The 24073-nt window shown below is 36.8% G+C and overlaps 1 protein-coding gene across 3 annotated transcripts in view; it reads right to left on the bottom strand.

Annotated features, from left to right (window-relative positions):
* Positions 1–24073, bottom strand: part of LOC136858539 (uncharacterized) — a 204430-nt gene that overhangs the window by 28726 nt on the left and 151631 nt on the right. For 2 of the 3 annotated variants that reach the window (XM_067138150.2, XM_067138151.2), the window contains one exon: positions 1969–2133. The exons of the other annotated variant lie outside the window; for it this stretch is intronic. In XM_067138150.2, the coding sequence (XP_066994251.2) occupies positions 1969–2133 (165 nt within the window). The remainder of the gene's footprint in view (positions 1–1968; positions 2134–24073) is intronic. 3 annotated transcript variants of the gene reach the window in all.

The following is a 24073-nucleotide window of genomic DNA, read 5'->3' as shown; positions in this document are numbered from 1 at the left end:
TACATTCTTATAAAATGAATTACCGGTATATCATTTTATTATTCATGGGACCAGTTTTGATGCTGGTGTGCATCATCTTCAGCCATAAAATTAGAAAAACATACAATGACAACTTAAGGTTGCAAAAACAATGCATAAAAGTGTACACAAATCTTATAAACGATAGGATGAATGACTTGATTTAAAACATGAACCGTGAACATTAACCTAAAAGTACTCTCTTCTAAAAATATAGCACCAATTATCTTAAAGTTATGTGTAAACATCCTCTTAACAAGAGTTCACTGTATCTTAAAAACTTAGAATGATATGTGACTAGATTAACAATGAGCCGAGGACAATAACATATATATCACTATCTCTTTTCATGAGAATATTTGTATGAAAGTCTTCTTGATGAACATTCACCGAGTCTTAAAGTAAATGGTGCAAATGTTAAGAAACTCAATCAAAAACATTTTATTTTACCACTGATTGAAAAAAGATCGGTCGTTAAAATAGCTTAACCAGTCTTAAGACGTGACAAATTATAAATCTAAAGAGAACATGAAGGAACTTCAAACTCTGTTTTTACATGGTAAAATGCTTGTCTTCTCTAACTTAAGAAATTGTGGCTGGAGTCGGTCTACTAAGTATTCTAGAGCAAGTTTTTACATGAAAATGAGGCGAACGTTGTGTTTTCCCCAGGGTGCTAAACCATGTTCTCGGTTCAAAACGGGACCTGAAGCAGATAAAGGAAAAAAAGGGGGGTTTAAGAAAAACTCTTGAAAAAAGATAAGGTCCTGTCCTAAGATTTAACGTGAATGTGAAACTCACCTCTGGCGGCATGTATGATGTGTGTAATCAGATGTTAGAGAAGACACCGAGAGTCGAAAGACACCGTGACCAATGTACCTGTGTACACTGTGTACATTGGTCACGGTCAAGTCATTCCTCGTATCATTTATAAGATTTGTGTACACTTTTATGCATTGTTTTTGCAACCTTAAGTTGTCATTGTATGTTTTTCTAATTTTGTGGCTGAAGATGATGCACACCAGCATCGAAACCGGTCCCATGAATAATAAAATGTTATAATTCATTTTATAACGTTGTATTGTATTGAATAGGTGGACCCCACTTTTTTTGTTCCCCTTAGATTCTCGGTTCAATACGGATTTAATATGAAGTTTTAAAACTTGAATCACATTGTTAGTCTGAAATTATGCATGGGATTTTCGTAAAATCAGGAGAATTAATACGTTAAGTGGGAGGGCATGAGAAATGGTGTAAAATTGGGAGTCTCTTGCCTAAATCGGGAGAGTTGGCAGGTACAATTAATAGAATAAATAAACTGACCAGAACACATATAATAAAAAGACCTCTCAATAGCCACTAAAATAACTCACTATAAAACAGTTACACAAACAGAAATAACATACACAAGTGGAATCATTTTCAACAAAAAACTAACACTGCAGAAATAGACAGAATAGTTAGACTGAAAGAATCAGAACAAATACTACCAAGAAAATGGACACTGGAGACTAGCTTCTAATGAAACAGTCTACAAGGAAATGGAACCGATAATATGCACAATCAGGAAATAAACATCCCTCATTCTTTGGACATCTACTCAGGACACCGAAAACAGGATCATCAGGAGAATTATAGAAAAATGATGGAACAGTAAGAGCAAAATTAGATGGATTACAGAAATCAGGGAAGATATGAGGAAACTGCAAATTACAATTTAAAAACGAAACAGACAAAATCAAGGAATTCACAAACAAACCAGACATCAATAGATGGACAATAGGATGGATGATTTTAGACAACGAAAGTAAGTTATAATCCAAGAGAATGAAGTAGTACTGGGCTGACAAGAAACTAAAAATAAAAAAAACCTTTTTTAAATAAAATTGACTAAAGTGGTCCAATAAAGGCCATAAAATGTAAATAAATACATAAATAAAAATTCACATGTACCTGTAACGCACTACAATATTCACAGAGTTGTTCACAGCCCTGGAATGGTTCTTGAAAGCCATCCTCAACACACACCTTATTTGAGAGCTTGGTTAAGATGGCACTCAGCTCCTCAGAAATGTTCTTCAGTTTCTCCAAATTATGAGCAGAAGACTTCTTCACTGCCTATTAAATAAGAGACTTGAGGGGCTGGCATAAGGCTTAAATTGATCACAAATCAAGTATGCTCCAATAATAAACTATCCAGGTTTAAAATAACGTGTACCCAAGTTCCACATGGAACACTCTAGTGTAATTTTGTTAATTAATTAATTAACTAAATATTAGTTATAGTTTAGTCTGACATGGTTCCTAGTCCAATAAAAATCAAGACAGAAAGATTTAATTTACAAATTTGCTAAGTACGTTGTCTGATAGGCAACCTAGAATCAAGGAAGTGGTAAATAAATCCTAGTTGCCGTATATCTAATAAAATAATTATTTTTCTTTAAAAAAAGAGAAAAGATGTAAATGATCACAGTAATACACTAGAGTGTTCCATGTCTTCATGAACTGAAAATAGCATATTGTATATTTGCATATCTTGTATATGTGATATATCAAAAGAATAAAATTCAAGATTCATGATTACTAAAGTTATTTCTTCTTACAGCTGCAAGGTACAGGAAGATTTACAGGCAATAAAAAATTAATCAAATCACTGTTAAAATACAATTAGTACAAATAATTATTATTATAAGTGTTGTATATATGCGAATAATCCCCGCACCTTAATTTTTAGGAAGGGAAATTTTGAAGAAAGGTTGTTTCTGTTGTAATTGTATAACTTTGTTAAATACAGGATCAATATTGGAAATCCTACTCATCATCATTCAGTTAACAAACCCAAAGTTGGTTTGCAGCAGCAGAAGTAAAGGTAGCCATATTCCATCTTCCATTTTGAGCAAGTCACTTCATGTTTTGATACCTCATGTATTTGTTGGATATACAATGATCTTGATCTTCCTTTATTATTTCCTCTTTTGTGTCTTCTCTCTAGAACTGTATGATCAACTATCAGTATACAGTCATCCCTCGTTATACACCATTGTTTGTTTAGAGAGTAATTGGTGCAATAAAGAGGGTGTGTCAAATAGAGGTCACATTTTAAAACATTAATTTAAATGACTTATGCTACGTAGTTATGTACTGTAAAGGGAGTTTCTACAATAGTATTAATTCAGCATTTAATTTATGTAGGTATTTTGTATTTGTACAATACCATGACAGATGGTGAACCAGCGTTCCCAACTGTACGATCCGGATCGTACATGTATAATAATTCCATGCTGTGCACAATCGTATGATCCAACCCACGAATCGTACACTTATTGTACGATCCTTTGACATATCGTAAATTTTTTCTTGTTTTCTATTTAAAATTTGTAGATTTTTCTTCCTTCTTCTACTGTATTTGTGCTAGTTATGTTCTGTCATAGATGACAAGTTGGAAAGATATGATGATGATGATGATGCTTGTTGTTTTAAGGGGCCTAACATCGAAGGTCATCGGCCCCAAGTTGGAAAGAGAGGGAGAGGCTTTTCGAATAATGAGATTCCCAAAGGGAATATACCGGGAGTGGGCTCTTTCCTCTCTGAATTACTTCACAGCCTTGCGCCTCTAGATCATAGCATTCGCCTTCAGCAGATTGATGATGACTGGAGGAAATTATCCTTTGTCAACATCAATGATGATATTAAAGCCTGCTCTAAAGTATATTAATTTTAGGCTAACTTACAGGAGGTAAAAAGCATGATTGGTGAATGTGAGTTTCCCACACTTCCAGAATTTTCACTCTCTTGTTTTGTCACCCCCTCACTTGAATGTTAATTGTAAAAGAATATTCAGCACAATTTATCTCATTGAAGTCAAAAACAGGAATAGGGGAATTACATTACATCTACAGTGAACGGATGCTTGCTGGCCAGTCAGTGTGTTCCAGTCAAACGTACAAGTAAAGATTTCAAACCGTTGGACAACGTGCTCAGAAGGATGTCTAAAACACAGTGGTATAATCACCCAGCAAGCTCAAGTACTGGTACTTCAGAACCTTCTGCTGTGAATGTACCTAGAGGTTCCATAGAAGAAGATGATGATTTCCAGCTATGAAATTATTTTTTATATGTCATGCTGAACTACTTTACAAAGTATCCTATTCTTGAGTAATCTAAATAAAATTTATTTTTGTATCCTTGATACTGAATCTTACATATTAACACAATGATGTATGTTTATTTTCCATCCTATCCTGTTTAAATGTGGAGTTGTGGCAGTGGGACACCCAGCTATTGTGTGTTATAGGCACCGTGCGTGTCGCTCTAGCGGCCGGGCGGAGAACAACACGTGAGACAGACTCCAGACTCGCAGTAGCTGATCCTTTATGACTGAGCATGAAGCTACTGCGATGATAATGGCAGAGAAAAGGAGATCAAGTATACGCAATTGTTGTGTTCTCGGATGTTCCAATACTTACGCAAATACGGGAAGTGAAGTACAATTTTATTGTTTTCCAAAACGAGCGATAGAAGTGGACAGAAGGAGGCGATGGATACAAGCAGTTAACCGAGCGAAGTAAGTAGGTCTACACATACGTACTGCACATGTTTGCAATAAGTTCAATTGATCCGGTTTAATTTAATTTCGGTTTTAATTTTTAGTACTGATGGATCACTTTGGCAACCTACGACTTACTCAAGAATATGTAGTGCACATTTCATAGGAAACAGAAGATCTGGACAACCACTAAGTCCAGCCAATGTTCCGACAATATTTCCAGATGAATACAAGGAATGTGCCGCCGGGACCCAGCTTACAGCGCTTTCGCAGACAACTCAAGCGATTAAAAAAAGGAAGAATCAGACGGAGAATTTTCAAGTACCGTTTGCCCAAGTAACATAACCAAGGATGCATCCATGGGAACAGATGCATCTGATTTTCATTGTTCAGACTTCATGTTTTCTTGTTCAATAAATGAAAATGACGTAAATACACAAGCATATATTCCACTTAATTTCGGTCTGGAAGGGGACATTACGAAACATGATAAAATGTGTGGAACGGAAGACAATTATGCAGACATCAAGGGTCCAGGTTTCCAAGGCAACAGGTCCATAAGGAACAATACACAAATGCGTGATTGAAAAGGTGTGAACTTCAATGTCTTTGCCTTGCTGCTTGCATTATTAACAAACTGTAACATTTCGAAATTATGTAAAGAAACCAGATTATCGATTTTCCTACTGAAAATGAAAACCGTACTGTCCTATTCTGCTTTGAGAGTGCTATTCGGAGTTCACTGGACAACAATTTCACATATTTTTACGACCGTGCTTATGCAACTGGCACTGCGTACGAAACATTTAATGTTCTGGCCTATAAAGGAAAGTGTTCAAGAAACAATGCCTCCAGTATTTAAGAGAAATTACGGTAACTGTCGAATCGTTACTGACTGCACGGAATTAAGGTTGAACAGCCCCCCAAGTAGATCAGAGAGTGTATTTCTATTCTCATTCTCAATACAAGGGTTGCCACTCTGCAGAAGTTTTAATTGCAATCACGCCTAGAGGTGTGATCGCCTTTAAACCTAAATGTTACGGTGGAAGAGCTAGCGACCCATTCATAACAACCAACAGTGGTTTATTAACTTTCGTTCCACCTGGCGACGAGGTCATGGCTGATGAAGGATTTCTAACTTATCTGGCCGCGGTGTCATAATCGTGACACCACCGTTCTTACATGACAAGAGTTAACAGCTGAGGAAGTTAAGAGTAGGACAATATTGCGAGTGTTAGAATTCACGTAGAAAGGTGTATTCAAAGAATCAAAATATACAATATATTAAAGAAATTGCCAACAGAACTTTTTCCACACATGGATGACATCGTGCATATGTGTTGCGTGTTACGAATTTGCAACCTGCAATAATTAAAAAATTGTTTCAGAATTGTTCTACCATCACTTTGTTTTATATATTCTTTGTTTACATTTTGATCTGTTCAACGTTCAACAAGCAAGAATTGACAAATAAATAAATAAATAATAATAATCATTATTATTAGGAATACCGCTAATTTTTGGCAAGTAATTAATGAAACAGAACTTAGTCATTTTGGTGAGACATTCCTCGACATACTTATTGTCCTGATAAATAGGTATTGTCAACTGTTGTGCCAGTTACGTACATCAGTATTTGTATTTAATACATATGACTTGTCCTTAACTGTATGTTATTTTGCTCGTCTAAGTAAAGATAACGTATTCGCACATTTCCTGACTCATCTACTATTGGTTTATCTTTACAGGAAGATGGACATTTAACTTCTAACACTCTGTCAGCTATATTTCCTTTGAGAACTATGCCATCTGGAGATCCACAAATCCAAGATTGTTTCTTGTGGATTATTGATGATGATGCTTGTTGTTTAAAGAGGCCTAACATCGAAGGTCATCGGCCCACTTGTGGATTATTAACCCACATCGAGTAACACGAACACCAAATGAACTACCATAGCATTTTATTGCTTCACTTTCCATTTCATTTCTGAAAGAAAGATTGTTCAAAGCAGCTCCCCCAATTGGAGATTCAGTTACAAATGCGAGAGGTACCAAAGTTATGTCGCCTAGTTTTGATCCGATACGCTTTCGTGCTAACAGATATTCTTATCTTTCTTTCTGGAAACCATCAAAGGCTTCCCGATTCAGATAGTGTGTCCAAGGAAATTTTAATTTTATAATCTGTACCAACCTGCATTTTGCTGGTAAAAATACATTTCGTCACTCACAGTGCAAAAGGTGTATATGTCTGGCAAGCGCACGTCGTTAGAGACTTGCAAATGTACGAGTAATAGCTGTGTCACAATTTCCTCACAGTCTTCTCTCTCCACATCATTCTCTATCCTATCTATCAATGAGGTGACTACGGCCCTGCACGACTGTTCGATTTCAGTACTTGCTTCTGCTCGAAGCATTGTACGAAGACTGCAAGGGATGTGTTTTAAAATATCCTCAGTTAATTTGAAGGGGGGAAGAGATGTCTCCAAAGTCTTTTTACCGAACAGTTCTACGGATTTGCCTTTTCTACATTTTCTGTTGACATTATTTTTGGGCTCAGTTTTTCCCATTGTTGCGGACAGACTGTTTTGGAGGATTCATTATTTATATAATACACTACCGCAGCTAGGTGTTTGCAAGTTCCTCTGGCGCCGGCAGGACAGGAACATTCGCTGGTAGAGACATTACGATTCTGTTCAACCTGAACACAAAATAAAAATGCGTAAAACTTAGCAAACATGCATTAAGCAATCCTTACTAAATAAACTTTATAAACCGTTACCTAACTACACCTTGCCTACCTCAAGTTTCACGATATAAGGCGGCAAAGTGACAGACGTTTGTCGGGTGACTTTTCCTGTGATGTATCCGAAACCATTCAAAATTAACTCTTCAACGCCGTTCACGTGGCCAATGACAACAAGGTTTCTTCCCTTATTGCATGATGATTCACTTAGATCCCCGAACTGAATTGCTTTAAACCCGCAACTTCTTCGAATGTCACACATGTTGTACTGAGACTCTTGCACTACGCCTCACCTCTTGTTTCAGAACGGGCCACTATGTAGCGCTAGTATTAGCATTTCGATCTATCTGCACGGTGCCTATACGTAACCTGCAGAACGTGGAGTGTTACATGCGGCCCAAACCAGAGGTACTCGACTTTTGGAAATCTCATATTATTAACGAAGAATTGTATCAGTCAACTTCCTGAGAAGCAAGCTGCTGCGTATGTGAGCTATTGCATCTGTAAAGAGACTTACAGCAAATATCTTAATGATTATTTTAAATCGTACTATCCTCTCTTGAAAAAATATGATTTTTGGGGGGTTATTATACAATCCTGACCATCTCAGAGGTTGGCAACACCGTGCTGAATGCATATTTTATGCAGTTATCCTTTTTCGCTAGTGGCTTTATGTCGCACCGACACAGATAGGTCTTACAGTTTCGATGGGATAGGAAAGGCCTAGGAGTTGGAAGGAAGCGGCCGTGACCTTAATTAGGTACAGCCCCAGCATTTGCCTGGTGTAAAAATGGGAAACCACGGAAAACCATCTTCAGGGCTGCCGACAGTGGGATTCTAACCCACTATCTCCCGGATGCAAGCTCACAGCCGCACGCCCTTAACTTCAAGGCCAACTCGCCCGGTTATTCAGTTATCAAAAACACTGTAAAGTACATTTATTTAGGTCTGAAAAATGATTTCAATGGAGTATACAGTACATAATATGATACACACACAGCAGCACACATTAAAACCTTGTGAAAAATGAGTGAAGTTTGGACTGAACATTACGGATTTCACAGTAAGTTGAAATAGCTGAATGAATGGCAACGGGGTGATCAAACTGTATATTCCCACTGAACAAGAATTCTGTTCAAAATAACCATGCAAACAGTCTACATGCTCTTCAGCTTCTCTAGTAGTGATCTTCTGTTGCACCAGCACAGGTATTTCATTTTCACTACCCCTTGAACTTTCGTATGGTTTCACTTAAGTCAACAATGTCAGTGGAAATTTCCTGAAACACTGGCTCTTCTTAGTCCATTGCTACGAATTCTTCTGCTGTGAGAGTCGCTCCACTGGGAAGACATTCAAGAGTTTTCTCTAATGCTTGGACTGATTGGTCTTCGTCAGGTGATTTAGCTTCAGTAGTGATTCCTGAGTGGGACCAACAGTTCCTTATTGTTGTAGCTGAAACTCTTCCCTATGCAACACTGATGTAAAACAGAGCATCCTTTCATGATAAACCGATAACAACATCTCCATTATTGATTGTTGAATGATTTTTATTTTATTCTTTTTCCCACTTGATACTGCCTATAATGTACTTTAAAACTTTTAATTATTCCTGCATTCACAGGCTGAAGATATTAAGTGCATTGAGGAGGAAGAAATTTCACCCTAATGTTGCTTATATTAGCTAGAATTTTGAGACATGGCACATTATCAAGAATGAGTAACACACTGCGATTTTTATTTTCATGTCATTGTTGAAATCTTTGATCCATTTGTTAAATTTGACAGCAGTCATCCATGCCTTTCAACTGTTCCTATACTCAATGTACAGAGATGGGTTAACATTTTTGAAACACCAACGTTTAGCAGATTTACCCATCAGCTGGGAAACTTGCCAGAAAACCCAGACCCCTAAATCAAGATCTATGTACAAGGATCTGGGTTCCAGGGAAGTTCTCAACTCATGAGTCAAACGTTACCCAATTGCAACAGTCAAGTTTTAGGGAGGAAGGAGGTCTGAGATTGCTCTTGGTAAACTGTCAGAGTGTAGTAAATAAACAATTAAAATTCGGTACATTGATGGAATCTTATGAGACGGATGTGGTGATAGGAGTGGAATCGTGGTTGAGAGAAGGGGTGGGTAATACAGAAGTATTTCCAGAAGGGTATACAGTCTATCGTAGAGACCGACGAGATAAAAAGGGAGGAGGGGTATTTATTCTGGTGAAGGAAACTTATTGTTCGCATGAATGGTTTACTGATGAAAGAGATGAAATATTAGGGATAAAATTAGTTGAAATTGAAATAATAACATTAAGTTATTTATTAGACCACCTAATCAATACAAAATCGTCTTGGATGATTTACATAAATTTGTTAGCTAATAGTGGGACATGTTTCGCCTTCTCTGAAGGCATCATCAGCCATAGTCTTAACCTTAAATTAAAAATAAGCGTCTAAATAACATGTAGTGATGAAATGAATTTTAAAATCTTGAAGAGATTTGAAGTAAAATAACATTAAAAATAACAATGATGGTTTGAAAATACAATGTGATGAGATACAATAGTGGAAGTATTAACAAAATTAACCTTAGAAGGCTGCTAAAATAAGTACAATGGAATAAAACAACAGATTGTTATACAACAAGTAGTAAGATTGCATAAAAGTAAAGTTGATAGTAATGGCGGTTATAATTAGACGATGGCGAAAAATCTTATGTAATCAAAGTAAAGAGGAGAGAGTAAAAGTCAAAGTTAGTCGAGAGATCCGAAGTTTATTATGATCTTGAAGATAAAGGATGAAAGTCAGATGCATATGGTGAAGTTGTAGAACACGTTGAGGATATGAAGTTGGTGAATAGAAGTTGAAGAACAGTTTCAAATAGGATCACTATGGACCATCTCAAAATTTGAAGTGATGTTCAAATGTTGTAAATTGTGAGTTTGTAGATATTCTAGTTGAAAAAGCATATACAAGTGGAATCTGTAAATGGAAGCAAGAAACGTAGAGTTAATTGTGTGAAAAGATATTTGAAAAATCTTGAAGTAGAATCGTATGCACTTACCACTTGACGGTGACAAAGATAGCTTGTAATATTATGAGTAAGAAGTATTTGCAACAGTAGACTTCTTGCTACGTGTGTTATAACTGAAGTTTTGTGTTGGAGGGGGATCTGTTTGCGTTGACGTAACTATTAGAGGGGGGCTGCTATTGGTGGGAGGGAAGGAAGAGAGTGTATTACTGCGCGTGTTGTAACGGTGTAAGGCTATTGGAGGGAGCGATGTTCCGGTGGGTGTGGCTATGGGTTTATTGGTTGTATTTGAATTAGAGGTACTAGCGGTGGGAGGAAGGGAGGGGGGTATATTAGCTGTAGGGGAGGTGGGAACTCTAATTGATGTGAGGTTGAAGATTTTTAAGAATTTGTTGGTGAGGGAAGTTGATTCTCGTAATAAAATAAGAATCTGTTCATACAAGGGGCTTTTTTTATCAATAGTGTCATTTAGATTTTTATCTTTATTAAAATGTTGGTCGAGGAAAATAAATAAGTTTTCATATTCTGTCATGAGTTTGCTTTTATCAACTCTTTTTAGGATATGGAGGTCTTGTTTTATTGTGGTGAATTTATGCCCGGTGTCTCTCATATGGTTGGCCATTGCGGAGAATTTGTTGTGTTTTTGGGCATTGTAATGCTCGGCGTATCTGGTAGAGAAGCTGCGGCCAGTTTGGCCAACATAAGAAAAATTACATGTAGAGCATTTCAATCTGTATATTCCTGATCCAGAGTAACTATTGTCTGTGATGTTGATAGAGTTGTGATTGAAGAATAAATTGCGATTAGTGTTTTTTGTTGTGTAGGCTATTTTTATTTCGTGCTTCATTAATGAATTGGTTATCGGGTAAATGCTATGGTTAGTGAACGTGAATTTAGCGTATTTTGGTTTGACGGGTTTTAATGGAGTTAAATTGGTAGCTAGTTTTAGTTTGGTTTTATTGATGATTTTATCAATCATATTCGTGTTAAATCCATTGAATTTAGCTATTTCCTTGATGAATAGTAATTCTTTCTTTAAATTAGTAGAGGACATAGGGATCTTTAATGCTCTATATATTAAACTGTGATAAGTGGCTTTTTTATGTGAGTTGGGATGTAAAGAATCATTTTTTATGGTTGTTGGAGAAAAGGTGGGTTTTCTGTATATTTGGAAGTCGAATTTGTTAAATGCTCGTGTGATTTTGATATCTAAGAAGTTCAGAGAGTTATTGAACTCATCTTCTTTAGTGAATTTAATATTATTATCTAAGTTGTTGAGGAATGATAGTATGTTATTGCTGTTGTTGATTTGTTTATCAATGATAGCTATGGTATCATCAACATAGCGATGCCAAAGACAGAGTCCGTTGATGTTATTAATAATCTTACTATGTTCGAGATTATCTAAGTATATGTCGGCTAGTATTCCAGATAACGGGTCTCCCATCGCTAGACCTTCTTGTTTGTAAATTTTCTTATTGAAGGTAAAATAGTTGTTGTCTAAAACGAAATTAAGTAATTTTAACCATTCATCAATTTCGATTTTACTCAATGTGCTATGTTTCAACAGATTGTTTTTTATGATGTTAATAGTATTGTTGATAGGGATATTAGTATACATGTTGGTGATGTCAAAAGAACATAAAACGTGGTTTGGTTGTAGACTGAACTTATTTAGGGAATTACAGAGTTCGATCGAGTTCTTTATGGGGTTGGAGTTGTGAAATTTGAAGTGTTTTTTTAGGAATTTGTGTAGGAATTGAGAGGTTTTATAGGTAGGACTATTGATACTATTAATTATAGGTCGAATGGGGACATCTTTTTTATGAATTTTGGGCAGTGATCTGACTGTAGGTAATTTTGGGTTCATTACAGTTAATTTCTGATAATCTTGATCATTTAAAATGAAGTTCGAATTTTTCAGAAGGTTCTTTAAGTTACGCTGTATTTTGTTTGTAGGATCTTTGTTAATTAAGGTATAGGTATTGTCTGAAAAAAAGGTTTCAGTTTTATTGATGTAATCTTGTTTGTTCATTATTACTATGGTGTTGCCCTTATCTGCTTTTGTAATTACTACGTTGTTGCTATGGATTTTGGATTTCAGGTTTAGAATTTGTTTCGAGACATTGTGGTTATTATTAGATGTTATCTCATTAATCAAAGTTGGGAGTTTCTTTTTTACTTCATATCGTACGTCATTCTGTTTATCAATTGGGATTTGTTTATCGATATTAGTTTCGGTTTCAGCGATGGTAGTGATGATGTCTTCTGCCTTTTTGTGATTAGGCCAATTATGTTTGATGCCTTTATCTAATAGATTTAATTCTTGGTTAGAGAAGGTTGCATTAGATAGGTTGATTGTAGTGGGAATGTTAGTCAAATGGGAAGGGGACACTTTGTTGTTTGTATTTTGGTCAGGAGTTTTACATTTGTTTTCTTGAAGACTAAGTAATTTATGGTTTAGGGTTTTCTGTTTCTTGTCTAATACGTAAGATAGTTTGAGGTCAGTGTACCTTAAAAATGAGCTCCATTCAAGTGGGGGTAATTTCTGAGAGATGGTCAAATGAGTCCTATATAATTGTAAATTTAGTAAAGATTTCTTCTTGTATAATAGTTTAATTTCATTTTTCAACCATATGTTGTTTACTTTCTTTTGAGTGGCATTAGATTTTGAATAGGGATGACTTTTTCTTTGTAAAGATTTGAGAAATTTAGGTACCAACTCTAATTTCAAGCAATCTTTAAGAAACTTGATATCTCTAGAAATCTTGCCTATTTTAATTTTTAGGTTTAAGTACTTGTTAGGTTTTACTATTGCCTGGTTGGCATTGACATTACATGTAATAAATATCATTTTTGGTCCGTATTGATGATGTAGATTGAAATAATAACATTAAGTTATTTATTAGACCACCTAATCAATACAAAATCGTCTTGGATGATTTACATAAATTTGTTAGCTAATAGTGGGACATGTTTCGCCTTCTCTGAAGGCATCATCAGCCATAGTCTTAACCTTAAATTAAAAATAAGCGTCTAAATAACATGTAGTGATGAAATGAATTTTAAAATCTTGAAGAGATTTGAAGTAAAATAACATTAAAAATAACAATGATGGTTTGAAAATACAATGTGATGAGATACAATAGTGGAAGTATTAACAAAATTAACCTTAGAAGGCTGCTAAAATAAGTACAATGGAATAAAACAACAGATTGTTATACAACAAGTAGTAAGATTGCATAAAAGTAAAGTTGATAGTAATGGCGGTTATAATTAGACGATGGCGAAAAATCTTATGTAATCAAAGTAAAGAGGAGAGAGTAAAAGTCAAAGTTAGTCGAGAGATCCGAAGTTTATTATGATCTTGAAGATAAAGGATGAAAGTCAGATGCATATGGTGAAGTTGTAGAACACGTTGAGGATATGAAGTTGGTGAATAGAAGTTGAAGAACAGTTTCAAATAGGATCACTATGGACCATCTCAAAATTTGAAGTGATGTTCAAATGTTGTAAATTGTGAGTTTGTAGATATTCTAGTTGAAAAAGCATATACAAGTGGAATCTGTAAATGGAAGCAAGAAACGTAGAGTTAATTGTGTGAAAAGATATTTGAAAAATCTTGAAGTAGAATCGTATGCACTTACCACTTGACGGTGACAAAGATAGCTTGTAATATTATGAGTAAGAAGTATTTGCAACAGTAGACTTCTTGCTACGTGTGTTATAACTGAAGTTTTGTGTTGGAGGGGGATCTGTTTGCGTTGACGTAACTATTAGAGGGGGGCTGCTATTGGTGGGAGGGAAGGAAGAGAGTGTATTACTGCGCGTGTTGTAACGGTGTAAGGCTATTGGAGGGAGCGATGTTCCGGTGGGTGTGGCTATGGGTTTATTGGTTGTATTTGAATTAGAGGTACTAGCGGTGGGGGGAAGGGAGGGGGGTATATTAGCTGTAGGGGAGGTGGGAACTCTAATTGATGTGAGGTTGAAGATTTTTAAGAATTTGTTGGTGAGGGAAGTTGATTCTCGTAATAAAATAAGAATCTGTTCATACAAGGGGCTTTTTTTATCAATAGTGTCATTTAGATTTTTATCTTTATTAAAATGTTGGTCGAGGAAAATAAATAAGTTTTCATATTCTGTCATGAGTTTGCTTTTATCAACTCTTTTTAGGATATGGAGGTCTTGTTCTATTGTGGTGAATTTATGCCCGGTGTCTCTCATATGGTTGGCCATTGCGGAGAATTTGTTGTGTTTTTGGGCATTGTAATGCTCGGCGTATCTGGTAGAGAAGCTGCGGCCAGTTTGGCCAACATAAGAAAAATTACATGTAGAGCATTTCAATCTGTATATTCCTGATCCAGAGTAACTATTGTCTGTGATGTTGATAGAGTTGTGATTGAAGAATAAATTGCGATTAGTGTTTTTTGTTGTGTAGGCTATTTTTATTTCGTGCTTCATTAATGAATTGGTTATCGGGTAAATGCTATGGTTAGTGAACGTGAATTTAGCGTATTTTGGTTTGACGGGTTTTAATGGAGTTAAATTGGTAGCTAGTTTTAGTTTGGTTTTATTGATGATTTTATCAATCATATTCGTGTTAAATCCATTGAATTTAGCTATTTCCTTGATGAATAGTAATTCTTTCTTTAAATTAGTAGAGGACATAGGGATCTTTAATGCTCTATATATTAAACTGTGATAAGTGGCTTTTTTATGTGAGTTGGGATGTAAAGAATCATTTTTTATGGTTGTTGGAGAAAAGGTGGGTTTTCTGTATATTTGGAAGTCGAATTTGTTAAATGCTCGTGTGATTTTGATATCTAAGAAGTTCAGAGAGTTATTGAACTCATCTTCTTTAGTGAATTTAATATTATTATCTAAGTTGTTGAGGAATGATAGTATGTTATTGCTGTTGTTGATTTGTTTATCAATGATAGCTATGGTATCATCAACATAGCGATGCCAAAGACAGAGTCCGTTGATGTTATTAATAATCTTACTATGTTCGAGATTATCTAAGTATATGTCGGCTAGTATTCCCTCCCTTCCCCCCACCGCTAGTACCTCTAATTCAAATACAACCAATAAACCCATAGCCACACCCACCGGAACATCGCTCCCTCCAATAGCCTTACACCGTTACAACACGCGCAGTAATACACTCTCTTCCTTCCCTCCCACCAATAGCAGCCCCCCTCTAATAGTTACGTCAACGCAAACAGATCCCCCTCCAACACAAAACTTCAGTTATAACACACGTAGCAAGAAGTCTACTGTTGCAAATACTTCTTACTCATAATATTACAAGCTATCTTTGTCACCGTCAAGTGGTAAGTGCATACGATTCTACTTCAAGATTTTTCAAATATCTTTTCACACAATTAACTCTACGTTTCTTGCTTCCATTTACAGATTCCACTTGTATATGCTTTTTCAACTAGAATATCTACAAACTCACAATTTACAACATTTGAACATCCCTTCAAATTTTGAGATGGTCCATAGTGATCCTATTTGAAACTGTTCTTCAACTTCTATTCACCAACTTCATATCCTCAACGTGTTCTACAACTTCACCATATGCATCTGACTTTCATCCTTTATCTTCAAGATCATAATAAACTTCGGATCTCTCGACTAACTTTGACTTTTACTCTCTCCTCTTTACTTTGATTACATAAGATTTTTCGCCATCGTCTAATTATAACCGCCATTACTATCAACTTTACTTTTATGCAATCTTACTACTTGTTGTATAACAATCTGTTGTTTTATTCCATTGTACTTATTTTAGCAGCCTTCTAAGGTTAATTTTGTTAATACTTCCACTATTGTATCTCATCACATTGTATTTTCAAACCATCATTGTTATTTTTAATGTTATTTTACTTCAAATCTCTTCAAGATTTTAAAATTCATTTCATCACTACATGTTATTTAGACGCTTATTTTTAATTTAAGGTTAAGACTATGGCTGATGATGCCTTCAGAGAAGGCGAAACATGTCCCACTATTAGCTAACAAATTTATGTAAATCATCCAAGACGATTTTGTATTGATTAGGTGGTCTAATAAATAACTTAATGTTATTATTTCAATCTACATCATCAATACGGACCAAAAATGATATTTATTACATGTAATAAAATTAGTTTGTGATAATATGAAGGAGGTGGGAATTATAGGAACATATAGGCCTGGAAGAGAGGAAAGAGACATGGAAATATTTGAGAAAATAATAGATTATACTCATAAAAACAATAATGATACGGTAATAATTGGGGGAGATCTAAACTTGCCTGAAGTTGAATGGAATGGAGCTGCAAGTGAAGCCCATGAACAGAAACTGGCAAATAAGTTAATTTGGGAGGGAGGATTTACACAAGTAGTACAAGAACCAACTCGTCTCAATAACTTGCTAGATGTATTCTTGGTTAAACCATGGGAAATTGTTGATAAAACTGAGGTAATTGAAGGAATAGGTGACCATAAGGCTGTAATAATGGATGTAGGACTCGTACCAAAAATGCTTAATAAGAGGGTCACAAAAGACAAGAAATTATACAGAAAAACTAAAGTTGATGAATTTGGGACTTACCTTAAATCACAATTCAGTTGTTGGATAAGTGAAGGGAATAATGTGGATACACTTTGGGCTAAATTTAAAGCAATCATTTGGGAAGGAGAGAAGAGATTTGTACCTGTTAAGAAGGGTAAAATGACCTCAGACCCTGTTTATTACACAAGGGAAATAAGAAAATTAAAAAGAAAATGTAGAATAGTAAACAGGAAAATTAAAGAAGGTAGGGAGAATAGAGAAACTAGAAAACAGCTATTGAGGGAACTGAATAGAGTGAAAAAGGAAGCAAAAGAGAATTACATGAATGGCATTCTTCAAGAGGGTAATGACCACAAAGGGAAATGGAAAAAGCTGTATTCATATGTTAGGAATCAAAAAGGAAAAGGAATCCAAATTCCTACAATGGTAGGAGAAGGGGGTGAACACTATTTAACAGACACTGAGAAAGCAAACCTCTTTAGTAGGGAATTCCGAGATTCAGTAGAAGATTGTCAGGACTTGGAAACCGTAACAGAAGATAGAGAGGGAGAGACACAGAGGGAAACAAGAAGCTTCTCATTCACAAATGAAGATATTTTCAGAGAAATCCAACTGCTTCAGCAAGGAAAAGCAGCAGGAAGTGATCAAATTACTGGGGAGGTATTAAAGACAATGGGGTGGTATATAGTGCCTTATTTAAAATTTCTCTTTGACTCTGTCATAAATAATAGTGTGATACCACAGGAATGGAAGGAATCTATAATAATACCAATTTATAAAGGAAAGGGTGATAAAAGGAAACCAGAGAACTACAGACCAATCAGCCTGACCAGTATAGTTTGTAAAATACTGGAGAGTTTAATAGCAAAGTACATCAGAGGGATATGTGATGATAAAAATTGGTTCATGAGGAGCCAGTATGGATTTAGAAAGAAATTTTCTTGCGAGGCACAACTGGTGGGATTTCAGCAGGACATATCAGATCAGTTAGATTTAGGAGGCCAGTTAGATTGCATAGCCATAGATCTTTCCAAAGCCTTTGATAGAGTGGAACATGGAATATTATTAAAGAAATTGGAGGGAATAGGATTGGACGTAAGGGTTATACATTGGATAAGAACATTTCTAAATTCAAGGGTTCAGAAAGTCAAAGTAGGAAATAATATATCACAGGAAGAGAAAGTCTGGAAGGGAATTGCACAGGGTAGTATAATCGGTCCGTTACTTTTCTTAATATACGCAAATGATTTAGGGAACAATATAACATCGAAAATAAGATTGTATGCAGATGACATAATTGTTTATAGGGAAATAAATAACATTGAGGATTGTTCAGAATTACAAAGGGAGCATGACAGTATCCAACAATGGGTTGAAGAAAATAATATGAAGATTAATGGAGGCAAATCAACTGTTACAACATTTACAAACAGGAGCTTTAAAACTGAATTTCAATATACTTTGGATGAGGTAGTTATCCCAAAAGATGGCAAGTGCAAATACTTAGGTGTGAGATTTGAAAGTAATTTGCACTGGAAGGGTCATGTTGATGACATTGTTGGGAAAGCATAAAGATCGTTACATGTCATAATGAGGCTATTTAAAGGATGCAACAAAGAATGAAAAGAAAAAAGTTACTTAAGTATGATTCGTCCATTATTGGAATATGCAAACAGTGTTTGGGATCCTCACCAAGAATACCTAATAAAAGAACTAGATGATGTGCAGAGGAAAGCAGCAAGGTTTGTAACAGGGGATTTCAGGAGAAAGAGTAGTGTATCAGAAATGTTAAAGGAACTTGGGCGGGAAACTTTAAGTAAGAGAAGGGAGAAAACTAGACTTATAGGATTATATAGAGCCTATACAGGAGAAGAAGCATGGGGAGATATCCGTGAGAGGCTTCGGTTGGAAAATAATTATATTGGTAGAACTGACCACAAGTACAAAATTAGAAGGAATTTTAGCAGAAGCGATTGGGGTAAATTTTCTTTCATTGGGAAGGGCGTGAAGGAGTGGAACAGTTTACCAGGGGTAGTGTTTGATCCTTTTCCAAAATCTGTACAGATATTCAAGAAGAGAATAAACAACAACAGAGATAATAAATTAAATGTTAGATGGCATTTGACCAGTGCAGGATATTGTAAATAATAAATGTGTGTGAATAAATTAATTCCATCCCCTGGTCTAAGGAGTTTGGACAGCCCAAGTAGGGGACTGCCTGTAGGGGTGAAGTACAGTGGGGACTTCGAGGGCCCTGGGACCGCTACGGTAGCTGTGAAGGCCCTTCAGGAACTCTGAAAAGTGGTGGCAAAAGGGGCTCTGGTTAAGACGCAGCAGGTCGTTATGCTACTTAGGTTCCAAAATGGGTAAAATATAAATATGTAAATAAATTCAATGTTAATTTTAATCTTATACCAGTTGTATAGTATTATTAGAAGTAATATCACATACCGTACCGTATATGAGTTGACTATGTTTGTAAGATATTATAAGTAGAATTTTGTAAACAATATAAATTTATTAAGGATGTTGTGTGTGTTTAATAGAAAAAAATATTAGCGTAAATTGTATAATATTGTATTCTAGGAAAATTTTCTTCGTCTCCTGTTAATTTAAAATTTAGTGCTTGACAATAATGTATTTTAGTGTACCATTTGCCAAAGTGTTTCATCCACATTGTACACATCACTTGCATCATAATTTTTATTGATTGCTGAAAGATTTTTGCAGCCCTCTTGTAGAACTCCCAGGTCATTAGCACTTTTCTGTTTGTTGGCCGGCAAACATGTTTCAATACCAGTATAAATGGTCCGTTATTGGACATTATACATTTTCCAGCTAACTCATTCCCGGTTGCCAGCGTTTCACCCCAGTGTGCTAAGTTGGGCTCATCAGTTGGTAAATAGCACACACACCAAGATGCATGGCTAGTGCATACCATGGAGGCCACTGCGTAGGCTACTTGGAGCCACCGGCAGTGCCAAAACACAAATTGATGCCTGCCTGGCCATCAGATGTTATAGATGTTGATTCCCATAGGGAACCTGAATTATTTGTCCCAAATGAGTAAATTTCTGGTAATGAGAAAAAGTCTCTCATAGAGCATTGGCACTGCCGGTGGCTCCAAATAGCCTATGCAGTGGCCTCCACGGCATGCACTAGCCATGCGTCTTGCTGGGTGTGCTATTTACCAACTAATGAGCTCAACTTAGCACACTGGGGTGAAATGCTGGCAACCAGTAGTGAGTTAGAAGGAAAATTTATAATGTCCAATGATAGACCATTTATAATGGTATTATAAATAAATGGTTCATGTTTGTGGGTTCCTGTAGTCACGTCCTAGTTCGTGAACCATGGACAACGGCTGAGTGGCCTAGTAAGTGGTCCTGAGAGTCGGGATACCAGTTGCTATGGAATGGGAGTGGGCATCTCGGACATATTCTGAGTCGTGGCCCTCCTTGTGCTCAGGCGGCTAGGACTATACAATTCACCGGTGGTCCATAACCCGTTAGAGGAGAGATCCTCACTTGGACTATGTGCAAGTAGGGCAGCATTCTGCTTCATGAAGTTACCGAGCTCAGAACACTTTAAGCAAGCCTCGGACCTATGGGAGTAATGGAGTCCCACTCCCATTTGACAGGCGAGGGACGCCTTGGAAACAACTTGGCGAACGAAATGGAATTCGATGGGGAGCTATCAATATTAATGGGGCTTATGGAAGAAAGAAGGTAGAACTGGCTGAGTCAGCAAAGAGGATGCATCTGGATGTGCTAGGAGTAAGTGATATTCGGGTAAGGGGAGATAATGAGGAAGAGATAGGAGATTATAAAGTGTACTTGACGGGTGTTAGAAAGGAAAGGGCAGAGTCTGGGGTAGGGCTCTTTATCAGGAATACCATTGCACGCAACATAGTTTCTGTTAGGCACGTAAATGAGCGAATGATGTGGGTAAATTTGTCAGTGGGAGGAATTAAGACAAGAATTGTGTCCATGTATTCACCATGTGAGGGTGCAGATGAGGATGAAGTTGACAAGTTTTATAAAGCATTGAGTGACATCGTGGTCAGGGTCAACAGCAAGGATAGAATAGTGCTAATGGGCGATTTCAATGCGAGAGTTGGGAATAGAACTGAAGGATACGAAAGGGTGATTGGTAAATGTGGGGAACATATGGAAGCTAATGGGAATGGGAAGCGTTTGCTGGACTTCTGTGCTAGTATGGGTTTAGCTGTTACGAATACATTCTTCAAGCATAAGGCTATTCACCGCTACACATGGGAGGCTAGGGGTACCAGATCCATTATAGACTATATCTTAACAGACTTTGAATTCAGGAAATCTATTAGGAATGTACGAGTTTTCCGGGGATTTTTCAATGATACAGACCACTATCTGATCTGTAGTGAACTAAGTACCTCTAGGCCTAGGGTAGAGAAAGTGAAATCTGTCTGCAAACGAATAAGGGTAGAAAGTCTCCAGGACGAGGAAATTAGACAGAAGTACATGGATATGATTAATGAGAAGTTTCGAACAGTAGACAGTAGGCAGGTTCAGGATATAGAAAGTGAATGGGTGGCATACAGGGATGCTGTAATAAAAAAAGCAAGGGAATGCCTAGGAACAACTGTGTGTAAAGATGGGAAAAGGCGAACATCTTGGTGGAATGATGAAGTGAGAGAAGCCTGTAAACGTAAAAAGAAGGCTTATCAGAAATGGCTCCAAACAAGGGCCAAGGCAGACAGGGATTGGTACGTAGATGAAAGAAACCAAGCGAAACAAATAGTTGTTGAATCCAAAAGGAAGTCATGGGAAGATTTTGGTAATAACCTGGAAAGGCTAGGTCAAGCAGCAGGGAAACTTTTCTGGACAGTAATAAAGAATCCTAGGAAGGGAGGGAAAAAGGAAATGAACAGTGTTTTGAGTAATTCAGGTGAACTCATAATAGATCCCAGGGAATCACTGGAGAGGTGGAGGGAATATTTTGAACATCTTCTCAATGTAAAAGGAAATCATCATGGTGGTGTTGTGGAGGGAATATTTTGAACATCTTCTCAATGTAAAAGGAAATCATTGTGGTGGTGTTGCAAACAGCCAAGCTCATGGGGAGGAGGAAAAGGATGTGGTGAAATTATGCTTGAGGAAGTGGAAAGGATAGTAAATAAATTCCATTGTCATAAGGCAGCAGGAATAGATGAAATTAGACCTGAAATGGTGAAGTACAGTGGAAAGGCAGGGATGAAATGGCTTCATAGAGTAGTAAAAATAGCGTGGAGTGTTGGTAAGGTACCTTCAGATTGGACAAAAGCAGTAATTGCACATATCTATAAGCAAGGGAACAGGAAGGATTGCAATAACTATCGAGGTATCTCATTGATTAGTATATCAGGCAAAGTATTCACTGGCATCCTGGAAGGGAGGGTGCGATCATTCGTTGAGAGGAAGTTGGATGAAAACCAGTGTGGTTTCAGACCACAGAGAGGCTGTCAGGATCAGATTTTCAGTATGCGCCAGGTAATTGAAAAATGCTACGAGAGGAATAGGCAGTTGTGTTTATGTTTCGTAGATCTAGAGAGAGCATATGACAGGGTACCGAGGGAAAAGATGTTAGCCATACTGGGGGACTATGGAATTAAAAGTAGATTATTAAAAGCAATCAAAGGCATTTATGTTGACAATTGGGCTTCAGTGAGAATTGATGGTAGAATGAGTTCTTGGTTCAGGGTACTTACAGGAGTTAGACAAGGCTGTAATCTTTCACCTTTGCTGTTTGTAGTTTACATGGATCATATGGTGAAAGGTATAAAATGGCAGGGAGGGATTCAATTAGGTGGAAATGTAGTAAGCAGTTTGGCCTATGCTGACGACTTGGTCTTAATGGCAGACTGTGCCGAAAGCCTGCAGTCTAATATCTTGGAACTTGAAAATAGGTGCAATGAGTATGGTATGAAAATTAGCCTCTCGAAGACTAAATTGATGTCAGTAGGTAAGAAATTCAACAGAATTGAATGTCAGATTGGTGATACAAAGCTAGAACAGGTCGATAATTTCAAGTATTTAGGTTGTGTGTTCTCCCAGGATGGTAATATAGTAAGTGAGATTGAATCAAGGTGTAGTAAAGCTAATGCAGTGAGCTCGCAGTTGCGATCAACAGTATTCTGTAAGAAGGAAGTCAGCTCCCAGACGAAACTATCTTTACATCGGTCTGTTTTCAGACCAACTTTGCTCTACGGGAGCGAAAGCTGGGTGGACTCAGGATATCTTATTCATAAGTTAGAAGTAACAGACATGAATGTAGCGAGAATGATTGCTGGTACAAACCGGTGGGAACAATGGCAGGAGGGTACTCGGAAAGAGGAGATAAAGGCTAATTTAGGAATGAACTCTATGGATGAAGCTGTACGCATAAACCGGCTTCGGTGGTGGGGTCATGTGAGGCGAATGGAGGAGGATAGGTTACCTAGGAGAATAATGGACTCTGTTATGGAGGGTAAGAGAAGTAGAGGGAGACCAAGACGACAGTGCTTAGACTCTGTTTCTAACGATTTAAGAGGTATAGAACTACATGAGGCCACAACACTAGTTGCAAATCGAGGATTGTGGCGACGTTTAGTAAATTCTCAGAGGCTTGCAGACTGAACGCTGAAAGGCATAACAGTCTATAATGATAATGTATGTATGTATGTATGTATAAATAAATTGGTATTATAACTTTATTATAAATTGGTAATATAAATTTATTATAAACATGGCAAACAAATTGGAATTCGATGGAGAGCTATCAATATTAATGAGGCTTATGGAAGAAAAAAAGTAGAACGGGCAGAGTCAGCAAAAAGGATGCATCTGGATCTGCTAGGAGTAAGTGATATTTGGGTAAGGGGAGATAACAAGGAAGAGACAGGACATTATAAAGTGTACTTGACGGGTGTTAGAAAGGGAAGGGCAGAGTCTGGGGTAGGGCTCTTTATCAGGAATACCATTGCACGCAACATAGTTTGTTAGGCACGCAAATGAGCGAATGATGTGGGTAGATTTGTCAGTTGGAGGAATCAGGACTAGAACTGTCTCCATGTATTCACCATGTGAGGGTGCAGATGAAGATGAAATTGACAAGTTTTATGAAGCATTGAGTGACATCGTGGTCAGGGTCAACAGCAAGGATAGAATAGTGCTAATG

The sequence above is a fragment of the Anabrus simplex genome, chromosome 1 (assembly GCF_040414725.1).
Source record: "Anabrus simplex isolate iqAnaSimp1 chromosome 1, ASM4041472v1, whole genome shotgun sequence".
In the NCBI taxonomy this organism is placed as follows: Eukaryota; Metazoa; Arthropoda; class Insecta; order Orthoptera; family Tettigoniidae; genus Anabrus; species Anabrus simplex.
This window is presented reverse-complemented; position numbering and strand designations above follow the sequence as displayed.